The sequence below is a fragment of the Vanessa atalanta genome, chromosome 22, assembly GCF_905147765.1.
Source record: "Vanessa atalanta chromosome 22, ilVanAtal1.2, whole genome shotgun sequence".
NCBI lineage: Eukaryota > Metazoa > Arthropoda > Insecta > Lepidoptera > Nymphalidae > Vanessa > Vanessa atalanta.
Window position 1 is genome coordinate 5,825,293 of NC_061892.1, and position 19,911 is coordinate 5,845,203.

The following is a 19,911-nucleotide window of genomic DNA, read 5'->3' on the forward strand; positions in this document are numbered from 1 at the left end:
AATTCATTATTAAATTCAATTACATATTAGATACAAATCTATAGCTTTCTTTTGAATTAAATATTTTATATTAATTTATTTGGGCGCTTGTATACTTACTAAATCTTAAAAAATATTTGAAAAAATTAATTATTATAAGTTCTATGTACAATGAATTCACTTATATATTACATATTTTACTGTAGTAAACAATCATATTTGTTTAGAGCAATTTAAAGAAATATTTTTACTCAAAAATACCAAATATATAAAAATTATCAAGTAAGTCAAATTATCGTTACTTAAGCTGTACACATAATTTTAATGAACGAAAACAAAATCTAAAATTAAATTCATGTAACTAAAAGAATTAAATTACAGTAAAAAAAAATTAGTAATATTAAACATAACTCTATGATATATTTAATATTTCTGAACAAAACCTTTCGATGGTGATCAATCTGTCATTTTCAAATGTCAACAAAATTGAAAAATGCTTAACCGCGTTTTTGGCGTAAACGTTTGTTGTGTTTAAACTTTTATTTATGTTTGAATAATTTTGCTGTCTGACTAGTGCAGTAATTAATAACAACGTTTTAAGTTGTTTCCAAGAACTATTGGTCAATTATAAAAATGCAGAAAACAAAGAAGAAAAGGGGAGAAGAAGAACCAATGGAAGTTGATGAAAATCCGAGTTCTTCCAGCCATCAAAATGGTAATAATGACGATGAAATTGGAGAAATAGATCATATATCTGATGATGAAGAAGGTGGAGTACGTATAGGCGATATCTACATTCCTCCAGCGCCGAAACCAGCTTTAACATTCGACACAACTGGACCAAGATTAATTATTACTCATATTGTTAATGAAAATTTTAAAAGCTATGCAGGTGTGCAAACACTGGGCCCTTTTCACAAGGTATTTTTTTAGTATATTTATTGTCATAATGAATAGTAAAGCAATAAAGACTTTTAATTTTCTATAAATGTCACTAAAACTTAAAACTAAACATGTCAACCCAATACATTACTTTTACTATAAATATGCAAATTTTTGATGATTATTGAACAATTTCTGAATGACTGAATGGATTGGTATTTAGCCTTTTCCAATCAAAGAAGGAGTAAAAATAAACAAACACTGATTTACCTATTTCAAGCAATTTTCCAATAGCTTTGCTATAATATCCACTAAAAACAGTTCTGACTAATACCTTAATTTATAATATTACAAAATTCCATTTCATTACATATATCCAATTTAATTTTGCTTCCAAAGTTCTGATTACCACTTCACTGATATTCAAAACACAATTTTTTCATGAATCCATAATGATTAAGAATTCATCCAAAGAGACTTAGTGTTGGTTGTATGATTTTTATAGCCTATAAATAAAAATTAAGTAATTTTTTTAATACATGTTTTTTTTCATGTTGATGTACATTAGCTAATATTTTATGATTTACAGAGTTTCACATCTATAATTGGACCAAATGGAAGTGGCAAAAGCAATGTAATAGATTCTATGTTGTTTGTATTTGGCTATCGAGCGACAAAAATCAGATCCAAGAAAATATCTGTTCTGATTCACTCTTCTAGCAAATTCCCAAATATAACAAGTGCGTGTGTTGCTGTACACTTCTGCCGGATTGTTGATGGGGTATGAAGACATTCTATTTAAATTTCCTTATCATTCAGACTACTACGAATTCTAATACAACTACAAATTTCTAAATGTTTGTAATAAGATTTCACCAAATTATACTTATAAGTTTGCATATAAATGAAGTATATTATTATAAATTGTATAAATTACATAAAAGTAATAAATTAATTATATTAAATTTAAAATATTCCTTAGTTATATCATTAGCTATTCCTAGAAGTGTGAGGAAACTTTTCTAAACAGCAAAGATTAGACAATTGAGTACATTCATATGGAGGTGATTTATTATGTTCAAATAATAAAAGATTTGACTCATTCATTTTTTTTATGTATAAAAGATACTGATTTCATTCTTATTTGGACGAGGTCTTGGCCAAAAAACCAGAGACAAATAGTGAAAGTTTACCGAACTTATGTATTTAAAATAAATGTTTAAAATGTTTAGTGTAAAAACAATGTTTACTTTCAGGATGGCGAAGAATTTACAGTAGTTCCTAATAGTGAGATAGTTGTATCTCGGACGGCATTCAAGGATAATTCCTCATATTATACTTTAGATAAACGCCGAGTGCAATTTAAGGAAGTTGCTAAGATGTTACGATCACATGGTATTGATTTAGATCATAATCGTTTTTTGATTTTGCAGGTGAGTTAACGTTAAGTTGTTTATGTCCATAAATATTTATAGTTTGCATTTTATAGAGACTAATTAGAGATGAAATGCAAAGATATTTAAAGTTGTAATAAAATTCTGTAGACCATTTTAAATTTTCATAAATATGATATATTATACTGGACAAAATTATTATGATGATAAAGAATTTTAGTATTCATTTTAATATAGGATATGAGAATTTAATATTTATTAACTTGTTAGGCTGTTCGATGTATGTATCAATGGCATAATTTAAAGCAACAAGCCAATTTTAAACTTTTTTTTTAGGGTGAAGTAGAACAAATAGCAATGATGAAGCCGAAAGGCTTAACAGAACATGAATCTGGTATGCTTGAATATTTAGAAGACATAATTGGCACATCCAGATATAAGGTAAGCTCAAATAATAAAATGAACGTAATGAGGTAACAAATGTATACAAATGGTATTATATTTCATCATCGGTATTCCCTCAGAGCTAATATAGTAGCCTTTTTTAAAACAGGTTTAAGAGGAGTATTTGCACAAAATAGCAACACTAAAAACATACGACACAATAGAACTGATATGGTCAGTGCCCATCAAAGCTGTTGAACATATTCTTTTATTTTGTATAATATGGGCCATTTGATGATAAGTGGTCACCACTGCCCATAGATATTGGCGCTGTAACAAAATTAACCATTGCTTACATAGCGGATTGGGACTGACCTTGGGAACTAACATTTTATGTCTCTTGTGCCTGTAAATAATCTAAGTGTTGCTGTTTAGTGGTTGAATATCTGATGAGTCTCGTGTTGTTGTCTCGTGAACAAGACATTCGTAGATAATGTCGAAATATCGAGCTCCAACAAATAAAAATAAAAAACATGGTAAATATCCCGTTTTAAATACTGTTAGTAATAAAAATAACCATGTTAATTTAAAATCTTATATAAAATAAATACGAGTCTCGTGTTGTTGTCTCGTGAACAAGACATTCGTAGATAATGTCGAAATATCGAGCTCCAACAAATAAAAATAAAAAACATGGTAAATATCCCGTTTTAAATACTGTTAGTAATATTTATTTTTATCTAAAATTTACATTAAACAGGAACCGATTGAGAAACTCGCCATAAAAGTGGAGGAATACAGTGAAATGCGTAAAGAAAAACTCAATAGGGTTCGCCTTGTTGAGCAAGAGAAACAGAAATTAGAAACACCAATGCGTGAAGCGGTTGAGCTGATGAATTTAACCAACGTCGCCCTGAGGACCAGAAATACATTGTTGCAAAAATATATGTATGTTTTTGTATTAATCGTGTTAATAGACCATGTCAATATTAAATGTTTCAAACCATAGTAACACTAATAAAATTTTGTAAGATTTAGAAGACCAAACCATTATTACAAATAAAATAATAATGTAACATTACATGTAACATTACAGACATGAAACAAATAAGATAATCGAGAACAAAACTAAGGAGCTAGATGAACTTAAAGACGTATTAACTAAAATTGATGAAAAATTAACAAAACTTAAAGAAGAATTGCAGATAAAAACCACAGAGTTGAAAAATGGTACACAGTAAGTTCATATTATTTATTTATAATATATAATTAATTTACAGTAAACTCTTCTGTAATTGTCAAAGATCTATGGTAGATACATAGATACTAATACCCGTAGATACTAAAATTGGTGAGGTATAAAATAAAAAAGGGTTATATTAATAGTAATAATTTTATTTAAACTATGAAATTTATTTATATTATGAATACTATACTATAAACTTGCACACATATCCACTTGACTGCCACAGATCTAAGAACTATCTAAACTTGATTCTATCCATAAGACGGGAAAAGGTAAATTTGACAACTAATTGACACGATGTCATTGGTCGAGAGCTTGATTAATCTGGTTTTTAAATTCTGGTAAAATTAAATTGGTTAGTTAAGTGAAATAGTGTTGTATTATATATAAAGATATATTTTATTAACTCCTAGTAGTGCACAATATAGCTGATTTATATAATACATAAATCTAAGGTTTGTTTATAATGTTATCACCTAATTCCATTGAAATAGGCTATAGAGAAAACCTGCATGTATTCGATTAAAATGTATCAAATAATGCACATTGCAACATGGTAGAATATATCTCAAAGCCTCCTCCAGATAGCTTTAATTTTTCTTTATATAATATCAATTTCCATTCAAATACCAAATCTATCTCTGAAGTATTTGTGTGTACATTTCCTTACTTTATTATTAATTATCTCTACTTATTATAAAAAGAGCCAAAATTTGTTTTGCGAATGTCTATGTAAGATATAAGAAAAAAAGATTTACACTGTTTAACATTACAACATCCTTATATGATTTCATAGAAAATACGATGATCTTCAAAAGAAAAAAGACGAAATTGGTGAAAAATTGCAGACAAGTAAAAGAAAGACGGTTACAGTACAAGCGGATATCTCACAGTCGAATAAGAAAAAGAAGAATCTGGAACAACTTCTTGAACAGGAGAGGGGAAAGTTGATCGACTTAGAAATGGTATGTGTTTTATATATTTATATGTACGTTATTGATTAATAAACTTCGATACTGTTCATGCGTGCTCAGCGGTGAAGGAAAACATTGTTATGTGATTGGTGAAATTCTTCCAACAACTCTCATAAAACCAGTGTAGTGGAAAACTCAAAAAAACAAAACTGCTTTGAAGGAGAGTAGGACTATTAGAGTTGTACTCAGTTTGTTGTTGTTGACTATATACTGCGTCTGTACGAATGTGACGGCAATAATCGCGAGTGACAGAGATAGTTCACAAGTATGATGTCATATCAGGAATGATTGGCAAATTCGTGCTGTTTAATATATGTTTAGTTTTGTCTATGGTTTTTTTTAGATACCGGATAAAAATAAACGCGAGATTGAAGATTGTGAAAAACTATTGGACAAACATAAGGAAAGTAAAGTCAGTGCTGATGAGGAGCTGCAAACTGTCATGGCGGGTGTTCGGTTAGTATATAATATTTTGAATGTTGTGCCGACAGTGATGATGTACTTCTTTTCTTTTTAAAGGCGTACGTTACGTGTAAAATCATATGTACTGTACCCTTTTCATTGGGTATGTAATTATATTAGATTCTAGTATTAGTATTTTATTTCATCATTCGAACAATATATTTTATTTGTGATTCTTAAAAAAACACTAGTACACGCTTACCCTATTGCCTATTTGCATATTTTTGATGGGACGGTAATTTAACGTGGAAGCGCTCCTTCGTCACTCTGCCTACACATAATATGACAAAAACAAGAAATATCTTCTCTTTATACTCTATTCCAACCACAAGAGGGGAAAAGCCAAATAAACAATATTTGACAGCAAATTGACGCGATGTCATTGGTCGTCATATTCACTATGGATTTGCGAAAAAATTGAGTTTTGAACGTTGACGAAACTGGTATAGGAGTTTTGGAAGTAAAATTAAATTAGATGTAGGTAGTCAAGTGGATATAAGTAGAATAGTATTGTATAAATAAAGGTATATTAATCAATAACTCTTAGTAGTGCACAGTATAGCTTAGATATTAGCTTGTTTATCTTCTTTATTCGATTGGAATAGGCTATAAGTTGGTTAATAATACATTTTTCAGGTCAAAAACTCAAGGACTTCAGGAACAAAAGGATAGATTACAATCAAAGCTGATAGATTTGAAGAAGATAGTGGATGAAGCGAACAAGGAACACAAGTTAGCTGATTCTGAACTAAAGATATATTTAAGTACGGAACAGCAGGAAGTTGACAAGTATGAGAAGTTCAAGGAAGCCTACGCGAAGGCAAAGAGAGATTTGGAAGAGAAGAAATCGTAAGCGGTTTTTGTTTCTTATAGATATTGTCTTTGGTTGTAAAATTACGTACTCATTGGCGTACAATGACGATTACTATATAATAATATAGTGAGCTTTATGAAAATGGTATATAAATCAAAAAATATCGAAAGTTTCATTTCTGGAGCGAAGGAGCGTTAGCAAAACATTTCTGAAAAATAATTATATTATTGTATTTTTTAATATAAATTTTTAATGTTGTTTTTGCGTCTTAGATTGAGAGAAGACTTGTCATCGACGATACCAATGCAAGAGAATCAGCTGACCGAAATACAAGCGAAACTTCAAGCTTTGAAAGAAGAAGAAGCAACAATTTCCAGCGAGGCTAGAACATTAAGGTAATATAATAATAGTAACAATAAATATGACGAAGGCTCAAGGACAAAATAATCCTGAGTTGGTTAGAAAAATAATAGAAGATAATTAAACATAAACAAATGAAATAATCACTACAATATATAAATGAAGAAGGTCATGTTTAAGTGCTCCTACATTATTGTTGTCCGTCTCGTGATCTTACGTGTATGTGGCGCACCGACGGTTAGTGCTTCTCTACCTTATTCGAGTTTGCCTTGAGGGTTTTTGTTTAAAATAGGTATGCGTTGGTTAGTCACAAACGCCCATATACATTGGTACTGTAAGAATAAATGAACAATCGCTAATGCGTGGCACAATTTTGGGAACTAAGATGTTATATTATGCTTGTAGTAACACTGGCTAACTTAACCTCCAAAAAAGTACTAACTTTTAGACGGTACAATATCTGCTGAGTTAGTACCCATTGGGTATACCCAGATACGGCAAAGTGTCTTAGGGAACTGAGAACCTCAACCCTAACTACGCACATTATCGACCCCTATTTCAATTAATCAATTATTTTTTTATGATATATGTATGTGGACTGGCAAATAGGCCACCTGATGGTAAGTGGCCATAACCAACTATAGACGTCAGCGCTGTAAGAAATATTATTTTTTCCATACATAACACCAATGATGTTTTTCCCTTGTGGCCGCAGTTACACTGGTCTTGTTCAGTAAATTATAAATTTAGTTTATGGAAAAAATATTTCAATATATTATTTTCTTAATCTGTCTATTTAAGTTCATAGAAAATGATCAAGAGTTTAGTAGAGTCATAATTATTTTTTATTTACAGAGCTCAGTTAGAAGAGTCACGTCAGGCGATGAGTGCTAACAGGTCACGAGGTCGGGTGTTGGACTCGCTAATCAAGGAGAAAAACGCTGGTCGACTACCCGGTATATTTGGTAGACTGGTGAGACATAATATAAAACTATTTCATAAAATTAAATAAGATCAAACTTGAGTTACGTATAATATATTAGATTTTCATATACTTATACTCGGTTTCGCTTGCTTGTTAGGCTAGGTTAGAAAAATGTATCACTTAATATCTGCTTAACATAATAATCAAAAGAAATTCAATAAACTAAAAAATCGAATGTGTCTTGTCTATATTTTGGTGTCAAAACTTTTTGTCGCCCGCTTCGCCCTCATTTTAAGAATCGGTAATCAGGTGTTTAAAAAATTATACTATGTCTTTCCTTGGGGTTGAAGTTTACTTCGATACAAATTTCGTTAAATTCTTTTGTTTGGTCTAGCCGTTAAAACGTAAAAGACTGCGTTTCTTTCGCATTCATCATGTTAGTAAAGATTTTGATTGCTATCGTTGAAGATGTAAGTAATGCTTTCCTAAAAACTATTACTGTATTTCAGGGCGACCTCGGCGGTATAGACAACAAATACGACGTAGCGATATCGACGTGCTGCGGAGCGCTGGACAACATCGTGGTGGACACGGTGGAGACGGCGCAGGCCTGCGTGGAGTACCTCAAGCAACACGACATCGGGCGAGCCACCTTCATCGCGCTCGACAAACAGACACATTTGATACGACATTACCAAAATAAACTTACATAGTAAGTATTGTGAAGCATTTGAGGCTACCAAATATTATAGTAGATAAGAACTAGTTGAAGCTCGAGGCTGTAAAGTTGGTAGGTAGGGGGGGTATTATGACTTTTTTCCCCATTCCCTGACAATTTAAACCATATATTGCTACTACTACTGCCGACAGGATCATAGAGTGAAAGTAAAATATTACAGTTTGTAATATAAATAGTAATTATTGATTATTATAAATATTTTCTAATTATTACATAAAATATTAATAGTAAAATTATAAATAGTTAGTATATTTTCGTATAAAAGGTCTGTATAAATTCACTCACGAAGGCGCACCGCTGTATGTTAAATTATCGGGTTTGTTTATGTTGTCTCTACTCCTAGTCTGACGCACACTGAGACGTACACGCACACACGCATATGTTATAAGCACGAGTGTCACTCACTCATCTAATGTACGCTGATAGTTATTTTATATGGAGAGACGCGCCTTCGTAAGTATTTACATCTACGTAAGTGTAGAAATCGGACAGGATAGATATCATAATACAGATTGTGCAATGTTTTATGTGTGTGGGTTAAGGTAACTTGTCAAGATGATCTATTTTGCTTGTCTGTTATCCTGAAACAAATTAAAGTAATAACATATTCATATATACTATTTATAATTTTCTTAATAAGATGATAATAAATTTAGCGTTTTTTTCTAATACTAATAATGCTTAGTGCTAAATATAGTTCAGGATTTATAAAAATAAATATTGTATATTATCCAATAAATTCATTTTTTCAGTCCAGAAAACGCACCGCGTCTCTTCGATCTGGTGAAAGTAACCGATGAAAGAGTGCTACCGGCGTTTTACTATGCGCTACGGGAGACGCTAGTAGCCAAGGACTTGGAGCAAGCGTCCCGGATCGCCTACGGAACCACGAGATATCGAGTCGTTTCCCTGCAGGGAGATGTAATCGAAATTGCCGGTGAGGGAACGAAAACAAGACATTATTATTGCTGGGTCCTAAATCTCATAGGATACTTTGGTTTTAGAGGATAAGAATCTCACATAACGATAAGACCGGGTCATCCCTATAATCCGAGTATCTGAAATTATTATCCCCCAACTTGCAGAAAAAGTGGCTAGCTTATAAGGCAAATTCCTAGATTTTAGTTTAAAATACCGGGCACGCTAATTAAAGTTACTCGACCTTTTGACAAAAAAAATATCAGAAGCAGAATTGAGTTGGCGGGTATCATACCTGCCAGTGGAAACGTTTAAAAGTTTCAATTATTTTCTTAAATATTATAATAGCGCTATTATAATATCAATACTAATATTATAATAGCGAAAGTAATCCTTCTCTCCGTCTGTCTGCCAATAGTAATTTTGTCAGTCTGTTTCTCTATGTCTATCTGTCTGTCTGTTGCTTATTCACGGTCAAACCACTGAATCAAATTTGATGAAATTTGGTGGGCAGTAAGCTCGAGCTCCAAGGGAGGACACGCCAGCTAGCCAGCTACTGCTGGCTTACCTTTTTTGCCTAACATCCGACGACCGACGTCTAAACGTAAAGTATTGACTCGAACCGCTACCGTCCGGCAGGCACGATGTCGGGCGGCGGGCGCAGCGCGATGCGCGGCCGCATGGCGCGCGCCGCGCCCGCGCCCGACGCCGACCCCGCCGCGCTGCGCGGGGCCGAAGAGCGTCTGCAGCGCGTCGACGCCAGGTGCGTACTGCTCGGGAGCCGCTCGCTATTGGTGGAAGGTCCTTGGCGGGTGCCACTCACGGACTCGTTATTGGTGGTTACACTTACAGATCGAACTCTTAGTATAACATTACCAGAACTCATAATTTGTAAAATATTGTTTATTATAAAATAATGGCTAAAGGGTTCGATTAATAATTACAACTGACCTTCATTTTCTTTACTACAAGTGAAATGCTATATTAAGACTATATTGTCTTATAAATTTCAGTTACTCCAAAACAATTTCAAAAATATGGTATTCGCACTAAAAATATAACATCGATTAGTTATTGAGCAAAAGTTAGTGATTTTTATTTTGTACAGTATTTCATTAATAGTGCGACTTATTCTACAGCCGAACAACAGTAATGTCGTTTTCCGGTTTGAAGGCGAATGGGACGCTGTAACAACAAGGGACAGAACATCTTAGTTGGTGGTGCATTGATGATGTAAAAAATTATTAATATTCCATATTTTTTTACAGTCTCAATGGTGGTAACCACTGTCCAAGTGGCTTATTAAATACAGAAATACCCTACAAACCACCCTCAAGTTTTTACTATTTCAAAAATAGTCTTGTTTTGAAAAAAGTGAGGAAGATACTACAGACCTCGTTTAAATTAGCGATGTTATATCTAGCATTGTTATTTATTGATTATAGATTAATCGAACTGCGCAGTGAACAAACGAATCTAGAAGATTCTCTAGTGTCCGTCCAGAGGAGCACGCGCGAAGGGAAGACGTCGCTACACAAGTTGGATATAGAGTTGAAGAGTTTGACAGAACAAGTCCCCACTTTAAAGGTATGAATTTCCAACAATAAGACAGAATAATATTCCACAGCTGGGTTAAGAATTTCAATCTTAAGGAGAAGGCTTAGAGTTTATTTTAGTTCACTGTTCTATTTGTGACATATACATAACTTATCATGTTAAAGAAGCAAGTGTGATTTTCTTTGTACGTTGTAATGAGTTTATCGTTGATGTGTGTGTGCGTGTATCTAATTTCGGTACTTGAAAGTCCGTTTTATTCTTTTGTTATAAATTTAGCCCGGCTAGAACGCCTGCATTGACCCTTGATTTCGGGTTCTCAGGTATGCACCACTGAATTTCAAAGTGCTTAATTTGTGATTATAATTCATCTCATGCTCGTGAAGGAATATATCATCAGAAACCTCCTGAGATGTGTCTACTTTCAATGAAATTCGGCCACATGTATATCAACCATCCGGGATTGGAGCAGCGCGGTGGAATTAGGTCCAAACCCCAAACCGTTTCCCCCTAAGGGAAAGCAGGCTTTATGCTAACACGAGTGGGACGATATTTTTATCTTCATTATTTTTTTTTTAGAATCAAATAAAACAACAAGAAAGTAAAGTAGCTTCGAGTAAAGTAGACAAGAGACGTACGGCTAAATTGGAAGAGAATTTAAAAAACGCTGAAGAGAAGTTGGAGAAAGCGAAGCATGATGCCGGAGAAGTAAGTTATTTCATTGGTTTAGTACTGCGCACACAACTAGTTTGTGATGCTTTCATTGCTATCAATGAAATATTATTTTCATTATTTGATAATTAGTCAAATACATTTTACTTCCTTGCCTAAATTTACTTTATATATCGGCAATAATATATCGGACTATGAGCTGATATAATTATTTATTGCTTAAAACCTTTTTTACTGAATTTAGTTTTGAGCTCTAAAAATATTTTCTACTACATTTTGTATGAGATAGAGAAATGACAATTTGAATGTTTTTTTATTATTATTATTTAATTCAAAATCTCAACCACCACAGACCTGTAAGTCTTTGGCTTTGGTGTATTTTATTTTTTAATTGAATTTGGTTTAAATTGAAGAATTAAGATTTTTAGAATTACTGATAACTTTGTAAAATTTTAGTTATAATCCAAAGCTTATTACTTTTTTTGACTGTACACATCTAATGCTTTATTTTTAAATTTATATAGATGACTTTATGCTGTGTGCTAGTTGTCTTATCAAATATATTTGTAGGTAGAAAAAGAAGTGCAAGGCGTCGATGTTCAAATATCAGCGGTAGCGGGTAACAAAGTCAGGGATCTACAGAAGAATGTCGATGAATTGACGAAGAAAATCGACAAAATATCAACAGAGATCACTAAATTACGTGTCGCTATCAATACTAGTATAAGGTGAGTTTTTGTCCCGCGGCGACATAAAAAGTGAGTGACTCGCTTTTTATGACTCTGTCGTCAGGTTTTAGGTATAAAAAAATAAATAAAAAATATTGATGTCCCCTACTTCATACAAAGTTTCATCAAAATCGGTTTAGCAGTTTGCGCGTGAAAGAGCAACAGACATACAGACAGAGTTACTTTCGTTTTTATAATACTATTATACATTTAAATTATATAATTTTAAAATATTACTATAATTTTTAATTGGTCAATTTTAAACTAGATATTTTTTCTTGAGGTTCTGCAGTTTTTTTCTCATTTGAAAGGGCATCTTCATATTATATTTATAAATCGATCTGGTTTAAAGCATGACTTTTAAATTTGCTTGACTCTGCTAGTTTCATATTTGCTGTAATAATTTAATAGATTTAATTTATTTAACTGTAAATTATTTAAGGAATGCTAAAAAGTCAAAGGACAAAATCAATCAAATGGAGGCAGATCTGAAGGAAACGGAGAAGAATTTAGAAAATTTAAACACTCAGAAGAAACAACTCAGCCTTGACAGCGCGCAGATGCAAAAGGAATTCGAGGAGGTACTATTTGTATATACTAAACTTCGATGTGCGAGTTTTCGGAATTTGATTCAACTCTTGTCAGTTTCCTCGCGATATTTTTTTCTCGACCAAGCACATTATGAATCACTTCAGCATTATATATCCATTTTAATTATAATGTATTACAGGCACAAGAGCCGAGATGGCCCAGCGGTTAGAACGCGTGCATCTTAACCGATGATTACGGGTTCAAACCCAAGCAAGCACACCACTAAATTTTCATGCGCTTAATTTGTGTTTATAATTCATCTCGTGCTTGGCGGTGAAGGAAAACATCGTGAGGAAACCTGCATGTGTCTAATTTCAACGAAATTCTGCCACATGTGTATTCCACCAACCCGCATTGGAGTAACTTGATGGAATATGCTCCAAAATTTCTGTGGTGGGAAATTTACAGGCTGTTAATGTAGTGTAATGTAACGGGCACAAGGAACATAAAAACTAATGATTAGTTTAACATTGACATTACAAAGAATTGTTTATTTTTCGTATAGTGCTAATATCAATGGATGGTAGTGACCACTCACCATCAAATAGTTACATGTTTGCCTTCCTATTGTAAAATTAAAAAATATATATCTATCAGACAACATTTTATATCGTAGTCGATCATTATATAAAATTTATAATATTTAATGTTTAACAGCTGGAAGAACAAATTAACGAAGGGACGGCCGAATTTTCTGGTCTTCGACAAGAAATCGCTAAACTACAAAGCAAAGAGACCAAGGCGAAAACCGAACGACTTGAAGCGAATAATGCAGTCACCAAAATGGAGAAATCTGTCCAAGATTGTACAACGAAAATACCTATGTGGGAGAAGGAGGTATGTTTGGGCAATGGTTTGAAAAATATAGTTGTCTCTTTCTGATGTATATAATGTGATGTATTTGTTATTTATTTATACATATATACACTTACCAAGATCTTGCTGGGTGAAAGATTTCTGTTATTGTGGTTTCATTTGTAATAATTTAATGTTTAATACATATATTTTTTAAGAATATTTTATGAACAATGCATTAAAAAAAGGCAAATTTACATGTGGCTCATATAGGTAGGTCTATTCCAATCGAAGAAGGAAGAAAGTTATAAAAACTTACGTATTCCACGCGATTTTCTAACAACTCTGCTATATTGTGACCTACTTTAATTAAACCTAATTTAATTTTATTTTATTTATAATACAATACTATTCCACTTAACTGCTTATATCCACTTCCCAAGTTCCGATAACAGTTTCGTCAGCGTTCAAAACGTCATTTTCGCAACCCCATAGTGTATATATAATAGATTATTTATGCTCCAATGATATCGCGTCATTTGTTGTCAAATATTGTTTATTTAACATTTTTCCTATGGTGGTTAGAATAGACGTCATATATATACATACTAAAACAAATTCCTTATTCGTTTGATTATTCCAAACTCTGTATTTAATTTCAGCTTACAACTATCAAACTTGAAGATCCAGGTCTCGATGGGGTCCCGGGCATCGAACGGCCGACCCCATTGATTCGTCATACAGCTGAAGAACTTGAAGAGGCTCAGGTCGATGAACTTAGGAACAGACTGGCAGCGCAAAAGGCCAGAATTGGTGAAAATAAACCGAACGTACAGGCGATACAGGTATTATTCAATGAAAGTGTCAAACAAGACACTAGATATTGTAGTATAGATATTGAAGAACAATATAGTTTCTTAAATAATTAATATCTTTGCTATTAATATTTTTTTGATTTTATCTTTTACAAGATATAAGATATTTTTATATTGCCAATGTCACCGGATAAATTAATTTAAAATGATATTAAAGAGGGTTTTATATACTGTAAGATTTGGACTGACTCATACAACAGTCGAAGTCGAAGTTTAAATAGAAGATATGCTGCAAATATTACGCTGACTAACACTAATATAAAAAAATCGACCGTAAAGCACTCTGATACTTTGTATGAGTCGTGCAATACCATCTACATATTTTTTTTTTTTTATGTTTGTATCACTGGTATTTGTTTAACGGAAGAGCTTTATATAAGCCCGATGGGGCAATATGTGGTGTTACGCGAATAGATAGAGTTAGGAATGAGTACATAAGAGGAAGTTTGAAAGTGGCACAGGTAACCGAGAAGAGAAGCTACGTGGGAACCGGCTGTCATGGTATGGGCATGTTATGCGGAGGAATGAGGACCATGTTGTGAGGACGGTCTTGAGCATGCACGTAGATGGATATAGAGGTAGGGGACGACCAAAGAAACGATAGATGGATTGTGTCAAAGATTATATCTAGAAAGAATGTTACTTGTGAAATGACGTCAGACAGAGAAGTATGGAAGAAAAAGACATGCTGCGCCGACCCCAAATAAAATTGGGATAAGGGCAGGATGATGATGTTGTATTCCAGATTGAATTATCCCGGAGGCCTCATATGAAAATATGAGCCATAAGTAACGATCTGAGTTGGTTACTAAATGTTGTCATGTTTTCTCTTTCTGGCAACTCAATTTATCAGTCTCTCTCTCTCTCTCTTTATACTATAACATAAGAATTTGAGGTTATAGTTTTGGATTAACCATATTTGTCAAAATTTGTTACCAGGACTACAGAACTAAGGAGGAGCTATATCTCAGACGGGCAGCGGAACTAGACGATATAACGACGAAGAGAAACGAAATGAGAGCTCTGTACGATCAGCTGAAGAAAAAACGGACAACTGATTTCCTGTGCGGTGAGTTATATAATAGAGCACGTGCTCGGACAAAAGCTACTATACTCCAATGGTCTCCTACCAGTAAAGATGAACTAACCTTAAATTTATAGAATGACGTACTCTGCTATATTATGCACTAAAAACAAGGTAGAATAATATATCTATAACTAGATGTCGCCCGCGACTTTGCTCGCGTTTTAGGATTTGGTCGTCAGGCAAAAAAAAAGTAGCCTATGTCCTTCGTTAGAGTTGATCGCTTCATATCAAATATAATCAATTTCGGTTCAGTGGTTCGGCCGTGAAAGAGCAACAGACACAAAGAGTTACTTTCGGTTAATATAATATTAGTAAAGATTATAATATAACATTATTCAATGTATTTTTAAGGGTTACCCAAGGGTAAAATGGGACCCTCTTGCTAGGACTCCGCTGTCCGTCCGTTTGTCACAAGGCTCACTAATCATCTCATAAACCGTGATATTTGACAGTTAAAATTTTCACAGATGATCTATTTCTGTTGCCGCTTTAACAACAAATATCATGCAATAAATATTTTAGGGGCCTCCCCTTCAATAAAAGTGATTTTTTGCCATTTTTATAAATAGGGAATAATGGTACTGAATCCTTTGTGCGCGAGTCCGACTCGATTCGGAATCGAAATTAAACAAATATAGTTATTTGGCAAATAAGTGTATTTGTTCCATTTAAATTATTTTTTTTTGTATATGTGAATGTGTGTGTTATCTACACACACATATTCATACATAATACTAGTATTGAAAACTATACCCGAAAAATGGCATCCGATATACATCTGTTTTAGTAATATATTATTTAAGTTATTTAGTATTGTAAAAATTTTGCTATTATTGTTTGGTTTACTAAGTTAGGTATCATTTGCTTTAGGTTTCAACACAATAACGAGTAAATTGAAAGAAATGTACCAAATGATAACACTCGGAGGTGATGCTGAGCTGGAACTTGTCGATTCATTGGATCCTTTTACGGAGGGAATTATTTTCAGGTATTTAATATTTATTTATAATATTTTAAGAAAACTTCAATAAAATAAATAGCTACTATAAGTAATCTGTGCTTATAGCAGAAGACGTATAAACCTGTTTCGTTATACTTCAATTTTAAATTAAATCCTTAGTATATCGGCGACCGTTTAAGGAAATATTAAATATTACATAAATAATGGTCCAATATAGAGTAGTTATAACATAGAAAAACCAGTAACTATTATCGGGCAAATATCATGTGCATACCTGCATCACAAACAAATCCATACTTCAATGGGCTATAAGATCTATGCCCGTTATTAATCAACTTAGCCTTCAAAAACAAACGTTGACGTTTAGTAATGGAGTTACTGCTGATCTAGTGGTTCCCAAACAGGCACATCTACACCAATCATTACTTCTAAACAATAAACGTTCCAATGCATTTCAATAATTTATGTTTAGATTAGATTAGCTGATGATTCAAAATTTATAAATATTTTTAACTATTTATTACAGTGTACGGCCACCAAATAAATCGTGGAAGAACATATCCAATTTGTCTGGAGGGGAGAAGACTTTATCGTCTCTGGCTTTAGTGTTCGCATTGCATTATTACAAACCGACGCCGTTATATGTTATGGATGAAATTGATGCCGCCTTGGACTTTAAGAATGTGTCGATAGTTGCAAATTATATTAAGGTATTTTTTTATAATTATAATTTTATTAACATGCGTCATGGTAAGATGGGCTGTTACATGATCTGCAGTTTTTTTTGTAAAGTAATTAATCACCGTATTTCATAGACGTTGTCACCGTAAAAAATATTTTTCTGTTAAGAATTATATAAATGTTCTCAGTAAAAAACCGCAGGGAGGAATTTAGTACAAAGGAGCTGAGAGGAATTTGGTCAAACTCTCGTACCTCAGATATTACGTTAAGTTGTCATATAATATTAGAAAAACAGTGAGGTTACTCTAGAAGGGTTTGTCCATCTGTACAACCCGACCTAAAGATGTCCAGCCTGTGGGATCTATTTCACAAGACATTTCACAAGAGTGTTCAAATGCACTGTCGTTACGTGCATGGCAAGTCTGTCTCAGACCTCAGACGAAAACAATTATGTGTAAAGCCAAAAATTTTAAAAAATAAACTAAATCTCTTGTTTTCTTTAGTATTATTACCGCAAAGTTAATTAAAACTATACCAAAGATAACTATAACATAACTTTTTGCGTTAGTTTAGAGTAAAAATGGTCATTTGAGTGTTACGTAACGCTTAGAGAGGGGGAGAGGGTACAGAAAAACGTTACGGTGCGTTACAAGGGGAGGAGGGGGGGTCAAAAATCTACAAAAATTGCGTTATGTAATACTTGAACGCTCCCAAAGTTGATTAAGCTTCTTGTCAGTTTTTCTCAGTAGAATCTTACCTTGCGAACCGATTGTAGCGTTACATTTAAAATCCTGTAATATGTAATCCTTATGAAATATTTGATTTGTAATTTTAAGAGAAAATTATATCATCATTTAAACATTTTATTGCAGGAACGCACGAAAAACGCACAGTTTATCATAATATCTCTAAGATACAACATGTTTGAAGTCTCCAATCGCCTCGTCGGTATATACAAAACTGAAGATTGCACCAAGTCAGTTACAATAGAGAACAAATTGCCTGAACAAACAGCGACGGACGTCATGACTTAGTTATAAGTTTCGGGGTCTTAGGAAGGCATGTCTTAACTATGAAAAGCCCTGTGCGTGTGAATGCTACCGACAAATATCCGACGTCTATTTTCAAGGAACTATTCGTTCTGCTTACGTATGCCAAAAATGTCTGCTAGGCGAAAAATGAATAGCGTTCCGTTATAAAGTCGTAACTCAAAAACGATCAGTTAGAAAAAGTAAATTTGATATATTTTTTGAATAAAACTTCTTTCTTAATTGTTAATTTTTTTAAATAAGAATAGTACCTTATATGATATATGAGATAATTTTCTAAAAGTATTTAAATAACCCACCAATGAAAGAAGCATGAAGTCGTGTAGCGTTTGTAAAAAACACAACAAATATGTGGGGGGTGTTGAATACATCATCCTTTTAAAGTCGTTTAATGACGCCATTCGGTACAAAATATGATTGTCGCCATATACAATATGGTTTATATTGCGTTTTTTTAGTTGGCTTTTCTTTTACTCAAAATTGTTTTTATAAATTGAAATACAAAGATTCAATATCAATATTGCAAATGACATTTTTTTTGATACAATTATTTAACTTGGAACATATATTAACACTTCTTATAGACAATTTCCAAAATGAACAAGGTCAGTTAAATAATTTGATTAATACTGAACGCTCATTGGTCGCCGATGACGTCATAACTCCGCATTATCCAATGACCATTCAGATCAATTTCAATCAGATTAAACAGCTCAGACAAACAGAAATTAACATTTTTATATGATGGATGGTAAAATTTCATTTAATTCATTAAATTATCTGCAAATAATACAATTAATTTGATTCATGTAGTTATAATTGTCATTAAAAATGCGTGCTTATATAAGCTTTGAGTGCTGCCATTGTTAGAGTACATTGTTTAGGTTATGAATAAATTCTAGAAGTATATAATTTTATAAATAATTTCTAATTTCCATAATGCAAATGTTTTTGTTTTTTTTTTTTATTATGTTCAGTATGTGTAAATAAATGAATGATACTGAATATTTATGTACTTTTTTAAAATTCCCCTTTCATGAAGCCAAAACCTTAACCAACAATTTCATCAATTTAATTTCTCATTTGGATAGATTGTCGTTGTGAGAAAGACAGTGTTGCTAGACGAAAATCTATACTAATATTATAAACGACTTACGTACGAAAGTAGCTCTTGTAGTCTCTGTTATGCTTTCATGGTCGAAATTGATGATATTTCGAATGCAACAAGCTTGAACCCCAAGGACATAGGCTACTTTTTATACCTAAAACCTACAATACCTCCCCTTAACACTCGGGCAAAAACAAGTGTAATATTTATGTTAATATATATATTATATATTTAAAACTTGTATGCTATGAAAGTCCGAAACATATAAACTGTTTTGATAAGTAGCAGTTGTTAAAAAATTAACAGTAATATTTATATTGCATTACAAATTCTTATGAAATCAAATAGTATAAAAACGTAAAGTAACGTAACGTTTATTTGCCATACTTTTTAATGTTTTACAACGAAAAAGACCTTTAAGATATTTACTACACAAGAGTGTAGGGAGACCGTTAAATAAAATTCATTGTTAACATTTATTAAATTTATTTCACATGAGTGAACCACATATATACATACAGTATAAAAATCTTAAAACAAAAATAAATTATGATCGTCTCGTGTTTTTTAATTATAATTACAAATCATAAATATATTTTCATAGTGGGCTCAGTAAAAGTTGGATATATTATATTTGTAAGTTACATACATACTAAAGTTTTCCCTCTGTGCCTTATTTGTAAAATGTTATAAAATATTTTATACCACAAAAAGTGTTTGTAATAAATTTATC

At 32.5% G+C, this 19,911-nt stretch overlaps 1 protein-coding gene across 1 annotated transcript; it reads left to right on the plus strand.

Annotated features, from left to right (window-relative positions):
• Positions 1-472: 472 nt before the first annotated feature.
• LOC125072671 (structural maintenance of chromosomes protein 4) lies at positions 473-18,961 on the plus strand. The gene is made up of 24 exons (XM_047683331.1): positions 473-900; positions 1,451-1,642; positions 2,118-2,294; positions 2,592-2,696; positions 3,400-3,587; positions 3,736-3,876; positions 4,682-4,850; positions 5,203-5,315; positions 5,958-6,170; positions 6,408-6,530; positions 7,351-7,468; positions 7,930-8,132; positions 8,912-9,096; positions 9,717-9,840; positions 10,523-10,664; positions 11,211-11,339; positions 11,874-12,031; positions 12,474-12,612; positions 13,280-13,459; positions 14,080-14,262; positions 15,232-15,361; positions 16,250-16,367; positions 16,867-17,050; positions 17,894-18,961. The coding sequence occupies exons 1-24, from the start codon at positions 613-615 to the stop codon at positions 18,053-18,055; spliced, it is 3,864 nt and encodes a 1,287-aa protein (XP_047539287.1). The 5' UTR covers positions 473-612; the 3' UTR covers positions 18,056-18,961.
• Positions 18,962-19,911: the final 950 nt, after the last annotated feature.

Bases quoted from the DNA above. Each gene is read 5' to 3' on its own strand.
- LOC125072671 (XM_047683331.1), top strand. From the start codon at position 613: ATGCAGAAAACAAAGAAGAAAAGGGGAGAAGAAGAACCAATGGAAGTT. The intron at 12,032-12,473 runs GTGAGTTTTTGT...AAATTATTTAAG, and splicing joins GCTATCAATACTAGTATAAG to GAATGCTAAAAAGTCAAAGG. The intron at 17,051-17,893 runs GTATTTTTTTAT...ATTTTATTGCAG, and splicing joins TAGTTGCAAATTATATTAAG to GAACGCACGAAAAACGCACA.